The 25,949-nt window shown below is 38.8% G+C and overlaps 1 protein-coding gene across 19 annotated transcripts in view; it reads left to right on the forward strand.

Annotated features, from left to right (window-relative positions):
• Nucleotides 1–25,949, forward strand: part of EIF4G3 (eukaryotic translation initiation factor 4 gamma 3) — a 382,044-nt gene that overhangs the window by 287,073 nt on the left and 69,022 nt on the right. For 14 of the 19 annotated variants that reach the window (XM_033227962.1, XM_033227969.1, XM_033227975.1 and 11 more), the window contains 6 exons: nt 3,996–4,242; nt 8,709–8,842; nt 10,585–10,704; nt 11,487–11,597; nt 18,243–18,413; nt 25,737–25,934. In XM_033227962.1, the coding sequence (XP_033083853.1) occupies nt 3,996–4,242; nt 8,709–8,842; nt 10,585–10,704; nt 11,487–11,597; nt 18,243–18,413; nt 25,737–25,934 (981 nt within the window). Of the gene's footprint in view, nt 1–3,995; nt 4,243–8,708; nt 8,843–10,584; nt 10,705–11,486; nt 11,598–18,242; nt 18,414–25,736; nt 25,935–25,949 lie in introns of those variants that run through there. The other 5 variants (XM_033227970.1, XM_033227963.1, XM_033227964.1 and 2 more) reach the window with 2 other exon arrangements.

Consider the following 25,949-nt stretch of genomic DNA (forward strand, 5'->3'; position numbering starts at 1 on the left):
CCAGATAGTAAATATTTTATGCTGTCACAATTCCTCAGATCTGCCACTGTAGCTTAAAAGCAGCCATCAACAATGTGTAAATGAAAGAAGCATGGTTGTATCTTCACAAAACTTTATTGATAGACCTTGAAATCTGAATTTGTATGCCAGGAAATATTTTTCCAGATTTTTTCACATATTACAAATACAAAAATCATCCTTACCTTGTATGCTGTGCAAAAGCAGGCGGTGAGCCCGAATTGGCCCTTGGGCCGGAGTTGGTCGTAAAGCTTCTTTAGCTTGTTACTCTTCAAACACAAGAACTGTTTTGACTTATTTTGAACCAATCACTTTTTCTTAACTTTATACGTTAAGACAAGGCTGGGCGCAGGGGCTCATGCCTGTAATTCTAGCACTTTGGTAGGCTGAGGCAGGAGGATCACTTGAGGCCAGGATTTCGAGACCAGCCTGGCCAACATGACGAAACCCCATCTCTACTAAAAATTTAAAAAAATTATCTGGCCGTGGTGGTGCTCACCTGTAATCCCAGCTACTCAGGAGGCTGAGACAGGAGAACCACTTGAACCCAGAAGGCGGAAGTTGCAGTGAGCCAAGATTGTGCCAGTGCACTCCAGCCTGGGCAACAGAGCGAGGCTGTCTCAAAAAAATAAAATAACCTAAAAAAATTTTAAAAACGAAAGCAAGACAAAAAATATTTGTTTTTTTATACACTGCCTTCTTTCAGAAATTCTTTTTTCTGTCTTTCCTAAAACTGAGCTTTCTTTGGCATAGTGTAGTAAATACTGGATGCCATTGTGTTCATTTCCACTAATCAAGCTCCCCCTTTCTTAGATTTATTTTCTCAGCTTTTAAAATAGTTTGTTTCTGGTATCAGCTTATTTGGGTTACATATTAGGTTGTTACATTATTAAAGATATTTATCAAAATTATAGCTTAGAGGCTGGGCGTGGTGGCTCACGCCTGTAATCCTAGCACTTTGGGAGGCTGAGGTGGGCAGATCACGAGGTCAGGAGTTTGAGACTAGCCTGACCAACATGGTGAAACCCTGTCTCTACTAAAAATACAAAAATTAGCCAGGCGTGGTAGTGCATGCCTGTAATCCCAGCTACTCTGGAGGCTGAGGCAGGAGAATCACTTGAACCTGGGAGGTGGAGATTGCAGTGAGCCGAGATCGTACCACTGACTCCAGCCTGGATGACAGAGCGAGACTCCGTCTCAAAAAAAAAAAAAAATTATAGCCTAGAAAAGTGAGGATGAAGGATGATTTCATGTTAAAATTGCTGGGCAAAGTATCTTAAAATACGTTTTAAAATTTTAGAGCATTTCATCAATTATTATATACATAGTTGCCAGTCTGATTTTCTAACACTTTTAAAAAACTCATTGCATTAAGCAGAGACTTCTGTCAAGTGAATTCTTAACAGGTTCCTATAAAAGGTTTACCTTTGAGGCCGGGCGCGGTGGCTCAAGCCTGTAATCCCAGCACTTTGGGAGGCCGAGACGGGTGGATCACGAGGTCAGGAGATCGAGACCATCCTGGCTAACACGGTGAAACCCCGTCTCTACTAAAAAAATACAAAAAACTAGCTGGGCGAGGTGGCGGGCGTCTGTAGTCCCAGCTACTCCAGAGGCTGAGGCCGGAGAATGGCTTAAACCCGGGAGGCGGAGCTTGCAGTGAGCTGAGATCCGGCCACTGCACTCCAGCCCGGGCGACAAAGCGAGACTCCGTTTCAAAAAAAAAAAAAAAAAAAAAAAAGGTTTACCTTTGGCTGTCCAGCCAATGGAGTGATGTTTTTTTTAAATCTGGTTTTCTGCGTAAACAATTTAGGAACTATTAGACGCTTACAGACTAGTTGACTAGGATTTTATCCTGCTAAAAACAAAACAAAAAACCCATAATATTTAATTAAGCTATTTTTGTTATTCTCTTCAAATACCCGTCATAGTAATACACCTGAGATAATTCAGTGATTCCATGTTCTCTGAATTATGGTTTGTTATTCATAGAACTTGTTTCTTTATACTTCCTTTTCCAGTTAGAAATTAAATTTCTGAGTAATGTAGCCTCCATTTCTATGTGATAGATGGTTGTTGATTGTAGATAGGGAGAAGAGGATGTGCTGTATTCTCTAAAAAAAACTTTTTCACATTTTATAAGATCTGAAATAAGAATTCTGTATCATTGTATAATTTGGTTATGTTGCTCTTTAATAAGTTAAATACCATTTACGTACTCATATCCCAGATTTATTAAATGTCTTCTTGATGACCTCTACTTAATTATGAGATGGTATTATAAGATTATTATAATTAGACTATACTAGAGTCTAAAATTTTTAAAAATGAGGCTGCTGATTCATGTTTCAAATTTCGTAGATCTGGTTTTTTCAGTGTTTAAATGATACCAACTTTCTGCCATGCTTTATAAAATAAATTGTTTTCTAGGCCGGGCGCGGTGGCTCACGCCTGTAATCCCAGCACTTTGGGAGGCCGAGGTGAGCGGATCACAAGGTCAGGAGATCAAGACCACAGTGAAACCCCATCTCTACTAAAAATACAAAAAAATTAGCCAGGCGTGGTGGCAGGTGCCTGTAGTCCCAGCTACTCAGGAGGCTGAGGCTGGAGAATAGGGTGAACCCAGGAGGCGGAGCTGGCAGTGAGCCATACTGCGCCACTGTACTCCAGCCTGGGGGACAGAGGGACACTCCGTCTCAAAAAATAAATTAATTAATTAAAAATAAAATAAAATAAATTGTTTCCAAACTTATTTTTTTGGAATTTTATGTCTGTCTTTTGAGGGTTTTTATGTACTATCTCTTTCCATGGATTAGTCGGGGGAATAGGGGTGGGGTAGGGTTTGTGCATATTTGCACGAACTTTTTATTTCCATTATTAGAAACAGAGTCTAAAAACTGTTTCTATTAATAACATTAAACAATTTATTGGCTTTTCAACCATGATCTGTTATATGGCAAAATAAAATTTACTAATATTATATCTGTTTTAATACTATCTAACAAAGAAGTATTTGTCACTCAAAAATTGTTTTAAACATAATTTCGTAGATTATTTAGGGTGAACTACTTTCTGCTGTATATGACACTACTTTACAGTATCCTCTCCTGAACCAGCTCCAGTTCTTGGCTCTTCTCCTCGTGTGAATTTATCAATTAGAACACCTCTGAGTGCCTGTTTCAGAGGATTGTTTTCAGAGTGCTTACCCTTCATGAAAAAGGAGTTCATGGAGAACTTTGCCTCAAGGAGTTTTGAAGATTCATGAGGCCTTTACAAAACCATTTTTGTTTGATATCTGACACTAAGATGGTCAAAAATAATCTAAGGAATAACTTTAGTTCTTTTTTGTCTTCTGAAAATAGGTGTGATACTCCAGAACCCAGATTTCTCTTTTTTTGGGGGGGGTGGGGGGCGGGTATACAAGATTTTTCTGTATGGTCACAGCGTCAGAGAAGTCTAAGAACAAATAACAAAATAGATTTTAACTAGCAAGTGGCTTTTCTGTAAAATGAGATATGATCAGCTTTATAAGACTTAGATGCTTTGAGCACTTCTCCAAACTCTTAATTTCACAGCCAGAGGACAGTATAAAAAATACCCTCCAGTGTTTCTTTTATATTTGTGGAGCTTTAATGGCAAGGGTAGTGAAGTGCTTGTTTTAGATTTCTGACTAGGACTCTTTCATGTTCGTAAAGTTCCATGGATTAACAGTTCTTTCCATTCTAACCTTTGGTACATTTGGATATTATTAGTCTCATGTTAAAGCATTTCAGCAGCCGTTTGAATTGTCTTCCTTTTCCTAGGTGCTGAAATGAGAAAAGTATTTTTTTAAAACTCACCATTCTAATACAACATGCTGAACACAGACATTCTTATCTTGAGTGACATGTTTTCCTTTGCTTTTTGAAGGGGGTTGATGTAGGTTTTTGTGTATATTTACACCCATGAAAAAAATGTAACCTCTTTGTTCATTTATTTAGCCTAAAGCCGAAGAGGAACTTTCAGTTGACAAAGTACTTGAATCTGAACAAGATAAAATGAGCCAGGGGTTTCATCCTGAAAGAGACCCCTCTGACTTAAAAAAAGTGAAAGCTGTAGAAGAAAATGGAGAAGAGGCTGAGCCAGTACGTAATGGTGCTGAGAGTGTTTCTGAGGGTGAAGGAATAGATGCTAATTCAGGCTCCACCGATAGTTCTGGTGATGGGGTCACATTTCCATTTAAACCAGGTAAGTTTATACTTGCCTTCCTATTTACCTCTTTTCCCTCTACTGCAACCTTAGGGAAATGTTGCCTTTTGATAGAGAGATACTGGATGGAAGAAAGAGGTTTATCACAATATAATATTTACAGGACAGATCATCAAGCCTAAGTTAGTGACTAGCAAATCCAGAGAGTTTTGTATTGATGGAAATGATACCCGACACTGGTATTCCCCTTTTACTGGCATTGGAAGAGCATCTGGAAAAGGGAATCAGTTCCAGGCTAGTGGGTGCAGTTTGATTTTAAAAATTATTGTAGGCCGGGCGTGGTGGCTCAGGCCTGTAATCCCAGCACTTTGGGAGGCCGAGGCGGGCGGATCACGAGGTCAGGAGATCGAGACCACCCTGGCGAACACGGTGAAACCCCGTCTCTACTAAAAATACAAAAAATTAGCTGGGCGTGGTGGCGGCGCCTGTAGTCCCAGCTACTCGGGAGGCTGAGGCAGGAGAATGGCGGAAACCCGGGAGGCGGAGCTTGCAGTGAGCTGAGATCCGGCCACTGCACTCCAGCCTGGGTAGCAGAGGGAGACTCCGCCTCAAAAAAAAAAAAAAAAATTATTGTATTTGTTTTAATTGAAAGGGATATAGAGATATTACCACATTCCTTGAGATAGCGTTAGTCATCTTTCATAAGACTTGAACTCTGTTGACAGAAATCACTCTGTAGAACTGAACTCTGAAACAAGATATTGAGTACCTGCAATATGGGAGGTCCCCTGCGGTAAATCTGTATGATAAACAAGTAAATAAGGAATATATCTGATAAACATATGGTAAACAAATACAAACCCTGGAGGATTGATCTTAAGACACCATCAAATGCATTAAACCTATGACGTAATACTATATGAACCGTGACTGACTTTGAGATATATGGAGAGATTTGGTGTGGATCTGTGAGGAAAGATGGTTCCTTTGATAGAAAGTTTGGGCTGGGTATGGTGGCTTACACCTGTAATCCCAGCACTTAGGGAGGCCAAGGCGGGCGGATCACCTGAGATTGGGAGTTCAAGACCAGCCTGACCAACATGGAGAAATCCCGTCTCTACTAAAAATACAAAATTAGCTGGGCATGGTGGCACATGGCTGTAATTTCAGCTACTTGGGAAGCTGAGGCAGGAGAACCGCTTGAACCCAGGAGGCAGAGGTTGCAGTGAGCCGAGATTGTACCATTGCACTCCAGCCTGGGCAACAAGAGCGAAACTCCATCTCAAAAACAAAAAACAAAAGTTTGGAGTAGGTGAAAAGTTTTCCTTAGTCTGCCACATCTAAACTAAGTTTTGCAGGAGGTAGGGTTCAAATGTAAAATACCAGAACTCAAAGATAACCTAGATAGGTGTTTTTCAAACCGTTGGGTTTAATACTATTTAATAGATTGTGAAATTTATAGGTCACAACCAACATTTTAAAAAAGGATAAAGTAAAAAAAATGTCAGTCTATTACATGCAGTGAGAATAAGTATCAGTTTGGAAACTTTGTAGTTATGTATGCGTTTATGATTCTCCTGGGTCATGAGGTCATTATGTCTTACTGTGAGTTGTAGTCAGAGATGTTTGAAAAACAATGACTATTACTTATCACTTTATTTTATATTATTTTTAAATTCTTTTATTTATTTTTTATTTTTTACAGAGGGAGGGTCTCTCTCTGTTGGCCAGGCTGCTTTCAAACTTCTATGCTCAAGCAGTCCTCCTGCCTCGGCCTCCCAAAGTGCTGCCACGCCAAGCCCTTACCACTTTGATATACTGATCTTTCACTACCAGTAAACTCCTGTTAATCGGCTTTATGAAATTGTAAATTTATGCTATTGTAAAAGTTTTTTTAAAAAAACCCTAGGACTCAGTGTACTGAATTGCTTTTGTCAACTTAGGCTTGTATACTGTGTTGAAAAATAAAGAAAAAGATCTAGGCTTGTACCGGGTCACAGAGTACTTGTAGCCATTGCCAGTGTGTCTTAAGAAAATGGAAACACTATTGCTATTTTTAGACTATGTAAATTATATTTTTATATTACTTTATTTTGTTTTAACATTTTGTATATTGCATAATTTATGTTAGTTATATTTCATATTATATTTTAATTCTTTTCATCCATCTGTTTTACAGTATAGGCCCTGACTATAATTGACCAACTACCTTTTGCTCTTGTAATATTTAACAGCAGTAATTGGAAAAAAGACAGTAGTAATTGGAACAAAAACAGTTTGAAATTTAAATCCCAATAAGCTGTCTACTTTTTAATAAATATAATAGGTAATAAAGATAGGTAGAAAACATCTGGATATTCTCCAAGACCATCAGCGGGTCTGTAACCTACACATTAGGAGCCTTTAATATAAAGAGGGTCCAATCTGCTATCAGGAAGTAATCTGGAGTCTGATTTTGAAGAGTTTTATTAATTAAAATAAGAAAACTGTGATTTTTTTTTAGATGAAATTACAGGCAAGGAAGAAAACTTAGTATCTAACTGCTTAGACATATCATTATCTTAAATAAGTTGTTTCTGTGTTTTGTGTCTTCTTGCTTTTTTTTTTCTCTCTAAAATAACATTTCCAAGTGAACAACCAAACTATCCGTTTTCATGAAGCCAAGGGTTTTATCAGGTTTCTTATTTCTTAGTTATTTAAGGGCTTGGTAGTTTATTTAGTGAGGATTATTATATGTCCCTGGCCAAAGGTTGCTTAATGTGTATATGAAGTGATTCTTACTTGCTTTAGATTATTTTACTACTCAAAGGTATTTAGAAGGGATGAAAGAACAAGTGATGGTTTAAAATCTTCACATAATATTTCCTGACTGTATTTCATCGTTCCCTTCTATTTTGTGTTTGTTCATGAAGAGATAAATACTGAAAAGTGTTTTGTACTCTTAGGGGATGTAAGTCATGCATCATTTAATGACGGTGATTTATTCTGAGAAATGCATCATTAGGCAATTTCTTCTTTGTGCAAACAAAAGAGTATTTACACAAACCTAGATGTTCTAGCCTACTACACAGCTAGGCTGTATAGTATAGCCTGCTGCTCTTAGACTGCAAACTTGTACAGCATGTTACTATACTGAATAGTAGGCAGTTGTAACATAATGGTAAGTATTTGTATATCTAAATATAACTAAACATAGATAAGGTATAGTAAAAATACTATATAAAAGTTTTAAAATGTTACACTGTATAGGGCACTTACCATGAATGGAGATTGCAGGACTTGAAGTTATTCTGGGTGAGTGGTGAGTGAACGTAAAGACCCTAGGACATTACTGTACGCTGGTGTAGATTTTAAAAACATTAGGGCACACTACATTTATTTTAAAATTTGTACTTTCTCTAATAATGAATTAATCTTAGCTTATTGTAACCTTTTTACTTGATAAACTTTTAAATTTTTTTAACTTTTTTACTTTTGTAATAATGTTTAGCTTAAAACACACTGTACAACTATGCAAAAATATTTCTCTTTCTTTTTTATTTTTCTTCTTTTTTTTTTTTCTTTTTTTTTTGAGATGGAATCTCCCACTCTGTTACCCAGGCTGGAGTGCAGTGGTGCAATCATAGCTCACTGCAGCCTCAGCCTCCTGGACTCAAGTAATCTTCCCACCTCAGCCACCTGATAGCTGGGACTGCAGTTGCATGTCACCACGCCCAGCTAATTTAAAAAGAGGTTTTTTTCTAGAGATTAGGTCTTACTACATTGCCCAGGCTAGTCTCAAACTCTTGGCCCCCAAAGTACTGGGATTATAGGTGTGAACCACCATCCCTGGCCTTGTTTCTTTATGTCCTTATTCTATAGGCTTTTTTCTATTTTTAAAATTATTTATCTTTTTACTTGTTAAGAATTTTTGTTAAAAACTAAGACACAAACACACACATTAGCCTAGGCCTGTACACGGTCAAGATCATCAACATCACTGTCTTCTACCTCCAGATCTTGTCCCACTGGAAGGTCTTCTGGGGCAATAATATGCATAGAGCTGTCATCTTCTAGAATAACAGTGCCTTCCTCTGGAATATTTCCTGAAGGACTTGCCTGAGGCTGTTTTACAGTTAACCTTTTTTTAATAAGTAGAAGGAATATACTCTAGTGATTAAAAAGTATAGTGTAGTAGATACGTAAGCCAGTAGCATAGTTATTTCTTATTACTGTGAAGTATTATGTGTTACACTTGATTGTATGTGCTATACTTTTAAATGACTGGCAGCACAGTAAGTTTGTTTATACTACCATTAACACATACATGTGAATAATGCATTGTGCTGCCATATTAAGATAGTTACAGTGTCATTAGGCAATAGGAACCTTTCAGCTTCATTATAGCCTTATGGGACCACCGTTGTATATGCAGTTTGCTGTTGATGGAAATGTTGTTTTGCAATGCATGACATATATAATATAATGCCCTACAAACAGTTGTCTGCCTGTATTCCTCTTTCTAGAATCCTGGAAGCCTACTGATACTGAAGGTAAGAAGCAGTATGACAGGGAGTTTCTGCTGGACTTCCAGTTCATGCCAGCCTGTATACAAAAACCAGAGGGCCTGCCTCCTATCAGTGATGTGGTTCTTGACAAGGTAAGCTGCATACTCAGAGAAAACTAGTTCTTTTTGGTGCGAACTGATTTTAACTGTAAGTGCAAATATGTGAAGTATGAGCAGTTTTTAGTAATTGTTAGACCAAATGATATAAAAATATGTTTAAGAATTTGTTTCCCTAAACACTGTTGGATTTGGAGTTTCTTATAGGTTACAGTCATTTTGGGATTTGGCCCATATTGGACTGGTGTTTTTTTAATATTTATTAATTGATTTATCTGCTTATTATGGCTGTTTTTTGGTGATATAAAAATTTTGTGTTTGTTGGGGGAAACATACGGCTAAATTGATACAGAGGTCTTTCCTCATTGTTCTAAAAGTTCATTATGGAATTCTGTCGGCATTGAGGACAGGTCAGAAATCTAGGAAGGTATTTGGTAGATCAAACATAAGTGAGAGTCAACATGATTCAAATAGTGTTTATCTCAAAATTTCCCTGATAGATACCTCCAGTGATTGAATTCCCCAATCTTGTGCAAACAGGCATCCTTCCTCTTTGCATCTGATCTTAATGGTGCACACAGCAAATTAGTATAGTCAATATTTGTTTACTAAATTAAAAGGAGTAAAGTCAGATCTACTAAAGTAATTTCATGGAAATCAAAGATAAACCAGAACTGATGACTAAGCTTGACGTATTCTTGTTTTGTAGAGGAACAAAAATGTAAAATGTAGAGATTAACTATCTTACGGAATCATATCTACCTCTTAACCGATTTAGGCCTAGTGTTTCATTATTGGAATGCTAAGCTTGTGGGAGTTATTTTTATCCTACTGCTCAAGGTCATAACCAAGATCTGATTTTTCACACAAAAAAATTTGCAGCCTCCAGCATAAATGGGTTAATAACGATGTCCAGCAGCTGCTTATCCAGAACTCATTTATATTATTTTACTTTCTTATAGCAACAGGTCTTCTTACTTCTATTAGTGGTATCTAAGTCTTCTCTCCTAGATACTTATGTGAGGGCAGCTGAATGATTGATTAATGGTGCTAATTTGAGGCTACTTCAGTACCTCCGAAGTCAAGTGTTATATCCACCAAGTTAGATTATCCTCTTAGAAGATATTCCTGCCTGTCCTGCTGCCTTATCTGTTTATGACTTTGGACACTAATTAGTTGATTTCTCACTGGTCTGCTTAACTTTGTGTTGTCCATAGTCACGTTACATACTTATTCAAAGTCAGATATCTCAGATTAACAAGGCAGACAGTGAAATTTTAAATGAATCATCACCCATGAAACATACCTCCTTTAAGACTTACTGTCCACTCATAATACATTCTTTACTAACCATAAGTCTACAGCATCAAAACTAAAATGAGCAGTAGCAGGATTCCTATAGGCAAGTGCTCTATGTCCTGGTGAATATTTTTTTTTATTTCTAAAATTTGATGCTAGCGTAGAGGATCTCAGAATGTCTTGTGCCTTTCAATTGGTCCTCAGTATCTAGTGAGCCAATCTACTGATTATGTATAGCCCCTACTTGGAAATTTAAGGCCTACATCATTCTCAGGGTGTCGGAAAACCATTGTTTTAGCCTAATGGCTCTAAGGATAGCCCAGGAGAACCTGCCATGGATGAGGTTGGGCTTCTGTTGGTTCCAAAGCTGATGCTTACCGTTTCAGCTGATGTAACCTTTCAGTCAAACTTTTTGTTATCTTTTGTGGCAGGGAATGCTCTGGAACATGTATTAAGCTTTCTTTTGCTTCTTCATGCAGATTAACCAACCCAAATTGCCAATGCGAACTCTGGATCCTCGGATTTTGCCTCGAGGACCAGACTTTACACCAGCCTTTGCTGATTTTGGAAGGCAGACACCTGGTGGAAGAGGCGTGCCTGTAAGTGCAAGTTCCCTACAACTCACTTAGTTAGACACTGGCACAGACTCCATGAAATCCTACCTCACGGCAAGACAGCAGCTTTTATTCGTTGATTCTAGTCAAGAAGAAGAAGAGGCAAAGACTATCCTTTCCATACTCATATTAAAGCAAATAAAGAATACACTTGAGTTGTTTTTACTTGACAGAAGCTAGTCTGCATTAATTTGGTCTTGATTTTTTTTTTCCCCTATTTTTTCAATTGAGGTGACCTGCAAATAGGTTTAAAAATAGTGCCAACCACGGCCGGGGATGGTGGCTCAGGCCTGTAATGCTAGCACTTTGTGGGGTCAAGGCAGGAGGATCACCTGAGGTCAGGAGTTCAGGACCAGCCTGGCAACCAAGAGAGACCCTGTCTCTACCACAAAAAAAAAGAAAAGAAAAGAAAAAAAATAGGCCAGGCATGCTGGCACATGCTTATAGTCCTAGTCCTGGCTACTCGGGAGACTGAGGTGGAAGGATTACTTGACCCCAGGAGGTCCAGGCTACAGTGAGCCGTGATCATGCAGCTGTACTCCAGTCTGGATGACAAAACAAGAACAGGAGGTCCAGGCTGCAGTGAGCCATGATCATGCCACTGCACTCCAGTCTGGGCAACAAAGCAAGACTCTGTCTCTGAAAAAATATAGAGAGAGAGAGCGCCAAACTTGATAAGATCCCTGTTTTGTTTTGAGGTGTCCTGATATACTGGAGATCTCTGATGGCGTTCAGCTAGTGATCATGTCTTGTCTTTGTTTCTACAGATTTGCAAAGTGCAGAGCAGGCATGGATTGCCAATTCTGGAACAGAGCAAAGCCCCAACTTGCCCTCCACTGGCGATGTCACACCCACCCATGAAGAGCCTGCCTCTAGGGGTGCGCTGAACACTTTGTTTTTTGTAATAATAGTCTCTGGTGTTACAATATTTTCTGTTACGCTCTTTTTATTTACTATTGATTGTTAAGTCAAAATTTGAACAAATGACAAGTACAAAAGAGTACAGTATTGGTAAACTGCAGATTGCTGTTACACCCCCAGTGGCAGGCTCTTCAGCGGTGGAAGTGGCATCACCAGTGGACTTAGGCTGGGGCACTGCACTGTGCAAGATTCGGCAGGCTCTGCCTACTCCATGCTTTGTAGAATTCAGAAAGCATGGGGAAAGTTGCCAACGATGTTGAATACCTCTTTTCCCCAAGTTAGAATGGCATAGAGAGCAATAAATCTAACATTCTGGAGAAGCTTGGGGTTTGATGTACATTTGCAGATCACCCTGTTACTTCATTTTATGTAAGGTGACACTTCTTGTTTCCCCATCACCTTTTTATTTCTGAAATGGCAACTTTTGAAACCTGCTTTGAAATAAGACTACATTGTCTGACAACAAATGTCACTTTGTAAATATTTAAATTATTTGATTATTTTCCTGCAACCAAACAGTGATAGAATATACTTGAAAGCCTACAGTGTGTTGTAGGCTTTGTAAAAACTACTGAAAACCACCTGAATTTGAAGCATACTGTTTATTGAGCCATTACCGTCAACTGTTTATTGAGCCATTACCGTCACCATTTTAGAGACCTGTGTATGTGAGATATTCTGTTTCTCACACATTTATCTATTTTCAGGAAATACTAAATTAAAATTTTTTTAAATCTTGAGTTACCTCACTAACACATCTTAGAAAGCAGCTTTCTAGAAACCATTTTATACCTTTTTTTCAATATTATTTCCCTTTTTGATGTTGAAATTTTTATTTGTATTATTGTTCATTTTGGTCTTCGTTTATATCTTTGTTTTGCCAAATACTTGAAATAATGTTGATGCTGTTTTGAATATTCTGTGGATAATAGCTTCTGTAGTTATTATCATATTGCCCAGTTTTGTTGATAGGTGGCTCGCAAAATGTATAAATCCTCTTCCAATGGATGTTGTCGCTTTTCACTACCAGCTTGCTAGTCATTGTTTGCTAATAACTAGTTATAACAAAAAGGAAATATTGTGAGTTTCGAATAAGTGACGTCTCTTTTAAATTATTGAAAACAGAAAATAATTTGTAAAAGTAACTTTATCACAGTGTATACCACTCCTCTGTATACCTACATATGTGAGATCAGTGAGTTATTCTGGTACGTTCAAAGTAATGTGACTAGAAGTGAGACATTATCTAGAATTTGTAGTAGCTCCAAAAATATCAACTTTAATTGTTTAATTTACTTTTATTAAGCAGTTTTGTTCTATGTCAGAAGCTAGTTTTTAAGTGAAATTTTGATCTCTCAGGGTAATGTTGATATGTTAAGCCTTAACGCAAGTTATTCTTCCAGCCTGTCTCCTAGATAACAGACATTCTCCACTTAATTTGCCCAGCTTACCTTGGTATATTGATATAGATACAGATGGGAATGTCATAGGACATAAATATCAACATATAAAGAAACAAAAATGACTGGGCACGGTGGCTTATGCCTGTAATCCCAGCACTTTGGGAGGCCAAAGCGGGTAGATCGCTTGAGTCCAGGAGTTCAAGACCAGCCTGGACAACATGGTGAAATCCTGTCCCTACAAAAAATACAAAAATTTGCCGGGTATGACGGCACTCACCTGTAGTACCAGGTACTTGAGAGACTGAGGTGGGAGGATTGCCTGAGCCTGGGAAGCAGAAGTTGGAGACAGAGGCTGCAGTGAGCCAAGATCGCACCACTGCACTCCAGCCTGGGCAACAGAGTGGGGCTCTGTCTCAAAAAAACAGTAACAAAAATAATGCTATTTGGAGAAAAGCAACAGCCCTACTCCCCTACTCTTTGCAGTTTCTGATTCCATACTTCAAATAACTTTTTCCAGTTCTCCAAATTATCTTATAATTAATTATCACCTAATAATATTAAAATCTATGAGGTATGCCCCATTATTGTCTTAATTAGCCATGACTTCTAATACAAACTTTTCTGCAACAGGCTAGGTACGCTGACTCATGCCTGTAATCCCAACACTTTGGTAGGCTGAGGTGGGCAGATCACATGATGCCAGGAGTTTGAGCCCAGCCTGGCCAACATGGCGAAGCCCTGTGTCTACTAAAAATACAAAAATTAGCCAGGCATGGTGGTACATGTCTGTAATCCCAGCTACTCAGAAGGCTGAGGCACAAGAATCGCTTGAACCCAGGAGACAGAGGCTGTAGTGAGTCAAGATCACGCCACTGCACTCCAGCCTGGGTGACAGAGCAAGACTGTCTAAAAAAAAAAAAACAAAAAAAAAACCACAAAAACTTTGCTGCAACAGACTTGCTGTAAAATATTTTTAATGCATGCTAATGATTTTAAAATGTCATATGCAGCTACGTAGTTTTCAAACCTAAGTGTCTTTCACTGGATAGTAAAGTGCATATCTGTTGGAAATTACCATGAAATAGCATGTCGTTAGTTATTTTTAAAATAAAATTACAGGCGGGGCGGCGGTGGTTCACGCCTGTAATCCCAGCACTTTGGGAGGCTGAGGTGGGTGGATCACGAGGCCAGGAGATCGATACCATCCTGGCTAACACGGTGAAACCCCATCTCCACTAAAAATACGAAAAATTAGCCAGGTGTGGTGGTGGGCGCCTGTAGTCCCAGCTACTCGGGAAGCTGAGGCAGGAGAATGGTGTGAACCTGGGAGGCGGAGCTGGCGGTGAGCCAAGATCATGCCACTGAACTCCCTCCTGGGCAACAGAGCAAGACTCCATCTCAAAAAATAAAAAATTTTAAAAAATAAAATAAAATTACTCGTCAGTGGTCTTTGTAGTCTTTTTGTGAACATCACAGAAAGCACTCCAAAAAAAGAGGAGCATTGGACCTAGACAAGTAATTTGCCATTTATAGTTATTTTAACTAACTTTTGAGATAAACTGATCAGTCATAAAAATTCTAGGAGCAAAGAAAAATCCTAGGAGTAAAATCTTTCTTTAAAGGAACACTTGATTGTCTTCCTTCTTTAAAAATGTAAGTGCATATTGATTCTATTTTCTTTGATTATCCAGGTAAGCAGTGGAATTTAAGGTTACGGTCTCCGAATAAGATAGGAATGATGTATATTAAATTGCAAAACAGAGATGGGTATAATTTCTTAATACATTTTTGAAAACTGACAGTGGGTAAAAAATTCAAACTTTAACATCACCTGAAAAAAGAAAATGGCTCACTAATCAACCCTAGATTTTGACATTTTTAGTTTTGACATTGTGGACCTTGAGCACATTGTATCTTTTTTTTTTTTTTTTTTTGAGACAGAGTCTCGCTCTGTCGCCCAGGCTGGAGTGCAGTGGCCGGATCTCAGCTCACTGCAAGCTCCGCCTCCCAGGTTCCCGCCATTCTCCTACCTCAGCCTCCCAAGTAGCTGGGACTACAGGTGCCTGCCACTTCGCCCGGCTAATTTTTTTGTATTTTTTTTTTTAGTAGAGACGAGGTTTCACCGTGTTAGCCCGGATGGTCTCGATCTCCTGACCTTGTGATCCGCCCGTCTCGGCCTCCCAAAGTGCTGGGATTACAGGCTTGAGCCACCGCGCCCGGCCTGACCACATTATGTCTTAAAGTTCCTTAAAGTACTGTCTTTCAAAGAAAGAAACCAGATGTCATTTCTTTTTGTGTAGCCCATAACTCTTAGCACAGGATCCTAGATTTTTTGTGTGTTTAGTATATAAATCATTCATCATATGTTGCTACTTCTGAAGGATACCATAAATTTGATTATCTGTATTAAGTTTTTCACACACAAAAAGGGACATGAAATGTTTACGTTTATATATCACTTTTTTAAAAGTTCCTTTTGATCCTTTGGTATTGACGATAACATAGCTTTTAGGGTCCTTTTACATGGTTTATATCCTATAATCACAACGTTTTTAGGTAGGGCTGGCATTGTATACGTGAAAAAACTTAACAAAACTAAGAGACTTGCCTACAGTAACTTTGCTCATACATAGCAGATTTGTACTCTCTAGAGTCTGATTCTTTTGTCTCCTAAGTTCACTACACCACAGTTTTCCAGGCATTGCTATTCCAAACAGTGAATTCATCCTCAGAGTGTAAATATGGGCGCATTAGAGATTGATTAATTGAACATACTAAGAATTTGTCAGTATAGTAGATGTATTAGGGACTCAAAATACCTAGATAAATATTTGAGAACAGTGTCTTTATCTTTGTTATAACCAGAGATACAATGATAATTTTAAAATTTTTCATGGGTGTTTTCACCTGGGTTGTAATTTTAACTATTTTATCCTGAACTAACAGTTTATCAGTTAGCTTTTCAAAGGTTTTTTTCCTTTGAAGCATTATTGTTACTTTCTCACATCTCTGTGTTGCTCATTTGAGACTCACACATATTTGTCTTGGAGCGGGTAAAGAGGTGTGGAATAAATCATATTGCCATTTTCCAGATTCAAATCTCAAGGCATATTTATTCATTGGTGTTTGCAGTAGGGTTTGGAAATGGGCATTTTCTGACTTTGTCTCCTAATGTGCATCTATGGCTCTTACTTAATTTTGACATAATTTCCTTTCATTACATCCAGAAACATTTGTTCTTGGCAGTGTTTATGTACAAATGCATGGATTAAATTAAATATCTTGTGATATAATTGTTTACCTGAGTTTTAGCCAGCCGTTTAATAAGTTATTAATCCACATAAGTCAACAGTAGAATATAACCTGAATTATAAAAATCAGGCATTACTTGATTGCTACATTTTTCTAACAGAATTGTTTTATTTGGGCTACTATATTAAAGTTTCAGTTACAATTTATGTTCTTATAGTAGTACTGTCTGGTTTAACAACTGTTCCCTGTTGGCATTTTTCCAATCTGATGATCTTTATTTCCTTTCAGTTATACCATGTGTCTCATACCTCTGGGTTTATCTGACCTGTTTTTTTTGTTTGTTTGTTTTTTTGTTTTTGATGTTTATCAAATAGTCTGAGATATCATCAGTACTGTATCCTTAGCTGGGTGCATTTGACAAGATTGGTGTGAAATTTTGCAGAAACTCTTAACTTTTGATCCTGATGCATTCTTGATAACTACCATTTCTAATTGGGGCAGGTGGTGAAGCATAAAGGAATAATTCCGAGAATGATTGATGTGTAAAGGTGTTTGAGCTTAGCAGCTTAGGCCCCAGACTGTGTATCTCCTAGAAACTGCCTTTTTATATAATGAATGACGTTAAAGTCTGTACTTCTTTCTCTGAAGTGTTTTATGAATTCAAAAGGGCAGCATTGGGGCCTTAAGTGAGAAATGATTCTCTTCTATATGTGCTTTGTATGAAGTTTTTATTCTCTCTTGAAATCTAATGGCTAGCCCTTCAGTACAACTCAGAAAGAAAAAAAAAAATCTGGTGGCAATATTTGCTCAGCACTAAAAGAATGATATATCAGAAAAAGTAAAGGTTGTCAGCATGCAGCAGGTCTGCTTGAAGGTAGCAGAGCTTAGTATCAACCCAAATGTTTAACCTGAAAAATTATTTCCAAGCATTTAAGATAGTAATTGTTATGAATATTTTGATACACAAAATGCAACTTGTAACTTACTCTGTTATCTGTACTTAGTGTGCTGGCAGTATAACATGGCAACATACATTGGTTTTAACACAAGAGTATAGTAGGAATCCAGCAGGAACAGAGCTGACAAATAAAAGGAAGACATTTTTTTTTCAGGGAGTAATTTAGTTTGACTCTTATTGATGATATATAATGGGTTTATTTTAGTATTTCTGACCCAGCATATCAAGTGGAATCTTTTATGATCTACAGTAAGGCTTAGTGTTGATGTTATATTTGCGTTTTACCCTGGGATTGTAGAAACCCAGTTTTAGCAGATTTGTAACTGTGATGATAACTGCCTTTGAATTTATTATTATTATTATTTTTATTTTTTTTTTTTTTTTGAGATGGAGTCTCGCTCTGTCCCCCGGGCTGGAGTTCAGTGGCCGGATCTCAGCTCACTGCAAGCTCTGCCTCCCAGGTTTATGCCATTCTCCTGCCTCAGCCTCCCGAGTAGCTGGGACTACAGGCGCCTGCCAACTCACCCGGCTAGATTTCTGTATTTTTTAGTAGAGACAGGGTTTCACCGTGTTAGCCCGGATGGTCTCAATCTCCTGACCTCGTGATCCACCCGTCTCGGCCTCCCAAAGTGTTGGGATTACAGGCTTGAGCCACCGCACCCGGCCCCGAATTTTTGTAATTATTGAAGGGATCAGTCCACAGTTATACAACTAATAAAAGATAAAGCTTCAGTTAGAAGTAGTCTTTCTCATTAGAAGTAACAGCTTTGTCAAACATCTTGTTCAAAAAGGCCTCTTGTTCAAAAATTGTAGTGGTGGAGAGTATTACATTGATGGTCTTCTGAGGTTATTTTTTTTACCCCGCAAAAAGATTGCATCCAGCTTGAGTGTCTAGCATTGCTTGGTGTGGTCATCAGGCTTGACTTGAACAGCACAGCAAAGACAATAAATTGTAAGTACTCTGTATAGCTGTAATATTCTTGTCCTAGTTGTTGAATGTTGGACCACGAAGATCTCAACCTGGCCAAAGAAGAGAACCCAGAAAGATCATCACAGTTTCTGTAAAAGAAGATGTACACCTAAAAAAGGCAGAAAATGCCTGGAAGCCCAGCCAAAAACGAGACAGCCAAGCTGATGATCCCGAAAACATTAAAACCCAGGTGAGAACAAAAGCATATCCTGACATTGTTTTGAAATTATGTTGATTTTGTTTAAACTTATTTTGCTTTGCTAATGTTTGTAATCAGTTTAAGACTTTTTATAATGTTTTCCTATTAAAAGAATTATTCTAAAAGCCATTATGGATGCCAGGCAACCTACTGTTTTCTCTTGAAATTGCTTTTTGTGTGTTTTTTCAGAATAGTTTCCAGGTCTACAGGTTTCATATGTCATAGACTTATGTAATTCAGGCTTAAGTTAATATTTGCTTTTCTTTAAAATGCATTTTTAGATTCTCAGTGATTGAGTCTCTTTATCCTAATTATTACATTGCTTTATGTTCCTTGTCAGGCCTTCATTGCCAATAAACTAGAATTTAGAAACTCATCTTGTTTTGAAGGCTTTAGGAATAAAATTTAATTCTTTGAATCTTTTTGTGCATATCCTGCCCTCAGAATTGTGAAGATAAATTGAATGGATTTATTTTATTGACACAAAATTAATTTTTATGTGTCAGATTATATAAAGCCTTTATTCATCTTTTGCTTTATACACAATGTCAATTCCTATCCCCAGGTTACCTCTGCGACTTCAGATGTTTTTGCTTCTAGGCGCCAAAACTGGAGTCTCTTAAAATTCACACTTGTACCAGAGCTAAGCATCACAGATCACGTACTAACTTTTGAGCATCTTGATTCCTTATATATCTTTTCTCTCACCATGAACGGCTAAGCGTAGCAGTTCACAGTTCCAGGTCTGGAGGCAGAGTCCTGACTCTGTTAGGCTAGTTCTTAATCTCAACTGTAAAGTGAAGTTACAAACATTGAGTGCCTCATAGGGCCAGTGTTAAGATTGAATGAAATAATATAAACCATTTGGCATGGTTCCTGGAGCTTAGTTAAGTGCTCAGTATGATGATGTCCCTGAGAGCAGACATGGGCCTTAGATATCGTTCTGATTCAGTTCCATCACGTAACCTCAGAGAACAGGGGATCCCCAACCCCTAGTACCAGTTGGTGGCCTGTTGGTAACTGGGCCACACAGCAGGAGGTGAGTGGTGGCAAAAGAGCATTACCACCTGAGCTCCACCTCCTGTCAGATCAGTGGCAGCCCTAGATTCTCGTAGGAGTGGAACCCTTTTGTGAACTGTACATGCAAGCGATCTAGGTTGCACGCTCCTTATGAGAATCTAACTAATACCTGATGATCTGAGGTAGAATAATTTTATCTCAAAAACCACGTTCCTCTTCCCCCCTCAACCCCACCCCCAACCCTGGTCTATGGAAAAATTGCCTTCCACAAAACCAGTTCCTAGTGCCAAAAGGTTGGGGACCACTGTTCGAGAGAGTAAATTCTCAGTAAATAATTGTTCAGTAAATAAGCGAACCCACAGAGTAGTTAATACAAAACAGAGATGAAGATGAAGCAATCCGTCAACTAGCTGTGCTGTCAAACTGTAATTGGCGGCTTGCTTTTGTTTATCTCTGTAGTGATTATCCTCAAACATTTGCCACAGGGTTCCTAAGGACATTCTTCTTCACATTGCTGAGATCAAGTCCCTACATTTCTCTCCATTTCAACATATCTCAACCTTTTTTGGAGGGAAAAAAAAAAAAAGCCTTCTTTGTCCCTCTCTCCAATCTCCCTGAGAAATGCTTAATGATAATGGGCCTAAATGGCCTGTATGAAGATAGTTAAAACTTCCTACTGGATCTTCATCATTGACAATGAAGATGTATTTAAGGCACTTGGATTAATGCCTTACTTTATTAAATTCTTACTGTACCTATAATGAGGAAATAGATGTTACCCTTTTTTTTTCATATGAGGAAACTAAAGCTTCAAAAGTTGTCAAGCGTCATGAAAGAATAGTCCAGTAATCTGCTTGTTTATTCTGTAACAGTTTTCTCCATTATTAAGTCTTATTTCAGAAACGGAATAATTATCTTGATATGAGGTAGCATTAATTAATAGGTTTTCTTTAGTAAGTAGATAAAAGAAATCCAATGGAGAATTATTAAAATTCCTTTACAGAAGTACAACCTTCTTTTTCTTGACACTTTCTTTTAAATATGAACTTGATTTGTTGCCTTACCTTACGTTCCTACTACTATATTAAATCATTTAAATCAGCATTATGAACGACCACTGTTGATGACCTTATTCTCATCTTCTTGAAGCATTTCTAGGAAATCATTGCCTCAGGACATGTCTGGGCTTCTACCCCTAGGATTCCCTGCATTCTCTTTCTTCTTTCTCCTCTGTTACATTTCTACTGAGGCTGCCTGAGTCATCTACCTGAAACACTGATTTTTGTCTTTCCATTTGAGTTTTTTTTTTTTTTTTTTTTTTTTTTTTTTTTTTTTTGAGACGGAGTCTCGCTCTATCGCCCAGGCTGGAGTGCAGTGGCCGGATCTCAGCTCACTGCAAGCTCCGCCTCCCGGGTTTACGCCATTCTCCTGACTCAGCCTCCTGAGTAGCTGGGACTACAGGCGCCCGCCACCTCGCCCGGCTAGTTTTTTGTATTTTTTAGTAGAGACCGGGTTTTGCGGTGTTAGCCAGGATGGTCTCGATCTCCTGACCTCGTGATCCGCCCACCTCGGCCTCCCAAAGTGCTGGGATTACAGGCTTGAGCCACCGCGCCCGGCCTCCATTTGAGCTTTTTAACCTAGCGTTCAATATGTCATTTTTCACTCACAACCAGAGAAAACTAGTCTTCTGATATTTCCAGCTTGTTCTCTCAATTAGCAGGCTAGAAAATCCTCATTAACAATTCCTTCCTAAAGTGTTTTCTCCTTCATAAAATATCTACTTTATTTTTTTTTCCTTCCCTTTAGCCAGCTCTTTCTGTCCTTTATTATCTGGCCCAATTATCATTTCCTTCTTTTTTTTCTTTCTTTCTTTTTTTTTCTTTTAAGATGGAGTCTCTCTCTCGCTCTGTCACCCAGCCTGGAGTGCAATGGTGCGATCCTGGCTCATTGCAGCCTCTGCCTCCCGGGTTCAAATGATTCTCCTGCCTCAGCCTCTCAAGTAGTTGGTATTACAGGCACGTGCTTCCACGCCTGGCTAACTTTTTGTATTTTTAGTGGAGACCAGGTTTCACCATGTTAGCCAGGATGGTTTCTGTCACCTGAACTGGTGATCTGCCCACCTCGACCTCCAAAAGTGTGGGATTACAGGCGTGAGCCACCACCCCTGGCCCTCATTTCCTTCTAAAGGCATTCCTTGACTAATCCAGTGCCTCTGACCTCATGTACCTAAACTACTCCCCTTTCTGGTCTCTAATCAACCCTAGTACTTGCTTTATCACTTCGTTTTTAAATGTATTGTCCCTGCAACTAGATTTTGATTCTGTGGAAGGCAATAACTGTGCTTTGTGCTTCATTTGTAACTAACACAAAATTTAGTGGACATCAACTGGATATTTCGTTACAGTGAAATGATTTTTTTTTTTTTTTTTGAGACAGTGTTTCACTCTGTCACCAAGGCTGAAGTGCAGTGGCACTATCACAGCTCACTGCAGCCTTGATCTGCTGGGCTCAAGCGATCCTCCCTCCTCAGCCTCTCAAGTATCTGGGACTACAGGCATGTGCCACCATGCCTGGCTAATTTTTTTGTAGAGACCAGGTCTCATTCTGTTGCCCAGGCTGGTCTTAAACTCCTGGGTTCAAGCAATCCTCCCGCCTTAGCCTCTCAATTCCTGGGATTCCATGTATGAGCTACCATCTCAGGCTTTTTTTTTTTTTTTGAAAGAGGGTCTTAATCTATTGCCCAGGCTGGAGTGCAGTAGCACAATGGTGTCTCGCTGAAGCTTCAACCTCCTAGGCTCCCACCTCAGCCTCCCAAGTAGCTGAGACTATAGGCATACCACCATACCTGGCTAATTTGTTACTTTTTTTTTTTTTTTTTTTTTTTTTTTGAGACAGAGTCTCGCTGCGTCGCCCAGACTGGAGTACAGTGATGCGATCTCAGCTCACTGCAACCTCCGCCTCCTGGGTTCAAATGATTCTCCTGCCTTAGCCTCCCAAGTAGCTGGGACTACAGGCATACCCCACCACGCCCGGCTAATTTTTTTGTATTTTTAGTAGAGACAGGGTTTCATACGTTGACCAGGCTAGTCTGGAACTCCTGGCCTCAAGTGATCCGCCTTCCTTCGCCTCCCAAAGTGCTGGGATTACAGGTGTGAGCCATTGCGCCTGGCCTAAAAATTTTTTAGAGGCAGTGTTGCCCAAACTGGTCTTGAACTCTTGGCCTCCTGCAATCCTCCTGCCTTGGCCTCCCAAAGTATTGAGATTACAGGCATGAACTCCTGTAGCTTAGCTAATAAATGATTTTGTGTGTGTCTGTGTGTGTGTGTGTGTGTAATTTTTTTTTTTTGGAGACAGAGTCTCCCTTTGTTACCCATGCTGGAGTGCAGAGGCATGATCCCAGCTCAATGAAGCCTTGAACTCCCAGGCTCAAGCGATCCTCCTGCCTCAGCCCCACAAGTAGCTAGAACTACAGGTGCTTACTACACACCCAACTCATTTTTGTATTTTTTGTAGCGATGGGGTTTCGCCATGTTGCCCAGGCTGGTCTCGGAACTCCTGAGCTCAAGCAATCTGCCTTCCAAAGAGCTGGGATTATAGGCATGAGCCACTGCACCCAGCCTCTTTTCATTCTTTCAGCAGTGTCTTTCACAGAGCAGTTGTTTTTATTTTTATTTTTATTTATTTATTTATTTATTTTTTTGAGACATAGCCCCACTTTGTTGCCCAGACTGGAGTGCAGTGGCACAATCACAGCTCACTGTAACCTCAGCCTCCCCTGGCTCAGGCAGTCCTCCCATGTAAACCTCCCAGGTAGCTGGGACTACTGGTGCGTGCCACGGTACTCAGCTGATTTTTGTATTTTTTGTAGGAACAGGGTTTTGCCATGTTGCCCAGGCTGGTCTCAAACTCCTGGGCTCGAACGGTCCACCCACCCCTGCCTGTTAAAATACTAGGATTATAGGCATGAACCACCGTACCCAGCTTGTTTCTAATTTTGATAATACTGAATTAACCTTTTCATTCATGATTGTGCTTTTGCTGTCATATCTAAGAAATATTTGCATAAACCCAAGAAAACGTTTTTCTACTGTGTTGTCTTCTAGAAGTTTATAGTTTTAGGTTTCACATTTAGTTTTGTGATCCAATTTTTGCTGAGTTTTGTACAAGGTACAAGATAATAGGTCAGGGTTCTTTTTCTCCCTTCTTGTGGATGTCCAGCTGTTACAGCACCATTTGTTGAAAAGATTGTCCTTTCTCCATTGAAATGTTTTGGCATCTTTGTTGAAAATCAATTCATCATATATGTGTGCATCTATTTCTAGACTCTACATTTTTCATCAAGCTATGTCTGTCCTCTGGCCAACACCACTCTGTCTTTATATAGAAAGTTTTGAAATCTGGTTGTGTGAATTCAATTCTCCAACTTTTTTTTTTCTTCAAAATTCTTTAGACTCTTCTAGGGTTTTGTGTGTGTGTGTGTGTGTGTGTCTTTTCATATAAATTGTAGAATCAGCTCCTTGTTTTCTACCCAAAACAAAAAAACAAAAGGCCCTATTAGGATTTGGATTATGATATAGCTGTAGATCACTTTGGGCAAAACTGACATCTTGACAATAATGAATCTTTTAATACATCAACATGATATATATCTTCATTTATTTAAGCCCTCTTCGATTTCCTTCATCAGTGATTTATAGTTTTCGTATTTTTTTCCATCTTTTTTTTTTTTTTTTTGAGACAGAGTCTCTCTCTGTTGCCCAAGCTGCAGTACAGAGATGCGATCTCAGCTCACTGCAGCCGCTGCCTCCCAGGTTCGAGTGCTTCTTCTGCCTCAGCCTCCAGAGTAGCTGGGATTAGAGGCATGCACTACCACACCCAGCTAATTTTTCTGTTTTTAGTAGAGATGGCATTTTGCCATGTTGGCCAGGCTGGTCTTGAACCTCTGGCCTCAAGTGATCCACCCACCTTGGTCTCCCAAGTTGGGATTAAAGGTGTGAGCCACCACTGCTGACCTTTTGTTAGTTTTTTGGCTAAACATTTTATAGATTTTGGTGCTGCTGTAAATGGTACTTTAAAAAAATAATTTCTGGTTATTTATTGCTAATATATAGAAAAACAGTTGATGTTTGCATTTTGACATTGTATCCTACAATTGCTAGACTGACTTATTCTGGTCTTTTTGTAGATTCCTTATGATTATGTAGACAATTTTATCTTCTCTGCATAGAGTTTTATTTCTTCCTTTACAATCTACATACCTTTTATTGCTTTTTCTTTGCTTTATTGCATTGATTAGGACCTCTGTTATGATGTTGAATGGGAATGGTGAGAAGAAACATTTTTTGCATTATTCTCAATCTTAGGGGCAAAAATCATTTTGCCTTTCACCATTAAGTGGAGTTGTATATCTCCTTTTACTAGTCTAGGAAGATCTTCAATTCCTTTTTTTTTTTTTTTAATAGAGATTTTATAACATTATTTTAAAAGACTCGTGCCTAGTATTTCATACCATTATTCATATTGTACCATAATTTAGACAAATTTCTATTTTTTTACATCAAAGTTATTTTCTGTAATGGGTTATTATGATGGAAATCAGTGTGGCTAAAATATTTTTTCGTATCTCTAAATATAAATACATTTCTAAAAGTATAATTACCGATTCAAAGGTTACATACACAATCTTTTTTTTTTTTTTTTTGAGATGGAGTCTCGTTCTGTCACCCAGGCTGGAGTGCAGTGGCGCGATCTCGGCTCACTGCAAGCTCCGCCTCCCGGGTTTACGCCATTCTCCTGCCTCAGCCTCCTGAGTAGCTGGGACTACAGGCGCCCGCCATCTCGCCCGGCTAATTTTTTGTATTTTTTTAGTAGAGACGGGGTTTCACCGTGTTAGCCAGGATGGTCTCGATCTCCTGACCTCGTGATCCACCCGTCTCGGCCTCCCAAAGTGCTGGGATTACAGGCTTGAGCCACCGCGCCCGGCCTACATACACAATCTTAAAGCTTTTGATACACATTGTCAAATTGCCCTTAGAAATGTTAACAGATAATGCTCCCACCAGCTAAGTGTGTATATACCTATTTCTAGAATTCTCCTCAGTAGTGAAAAGAAGGTAATTTTTGACTATTTGTTAAAATAGATTAATTATTTCTGTGACTAGTTCACAGTCCTTGTTAATAATTTGAGAAGTTGAACTTATACATTATTTTAAAAATTAATCATTACAGAAAGTACTATATTGTCACAGTTACTGTAAGTTACTCTAATGCTCTTCTTTTTTGTGGCCCTTCTAGGAGCTTTTTAGAAAAGTTCGAAGTATCTTAAATAAATTGACACCACAGATGTTCAATCAACTGATGAAGCAAGTGTCAGGACTTACTGTTGATACAGAGGAGCGGCTGAAAGGAGTTATTGACCTGGTCTTTGAGAAGGCTATTGATGAACCCAGTTTCTCTGTGGCTTACGCAAACATGTGTCGATGTTTAGTAACGGTAAGAAGAGAGGAA

The sequence above is a fragment of the Trachypithecus francoisi genome, unplaced genomic scaffold (assembly GCF_009764315.1).
Source record: "Trachypithecus francoisi isolate TF-2019V2 unplaced genomic scaffold, Tfra_2.0 Lachesis_group12, whole genome shotgun sequence".
Classification (NCBI taxonomy): domain Eukaryota; kingdom Metazoa; phylum Chordata; class Mammalia; order Primates; family Cercopithecidae; genus Trachypithecus; species Trachypithecus francoisi.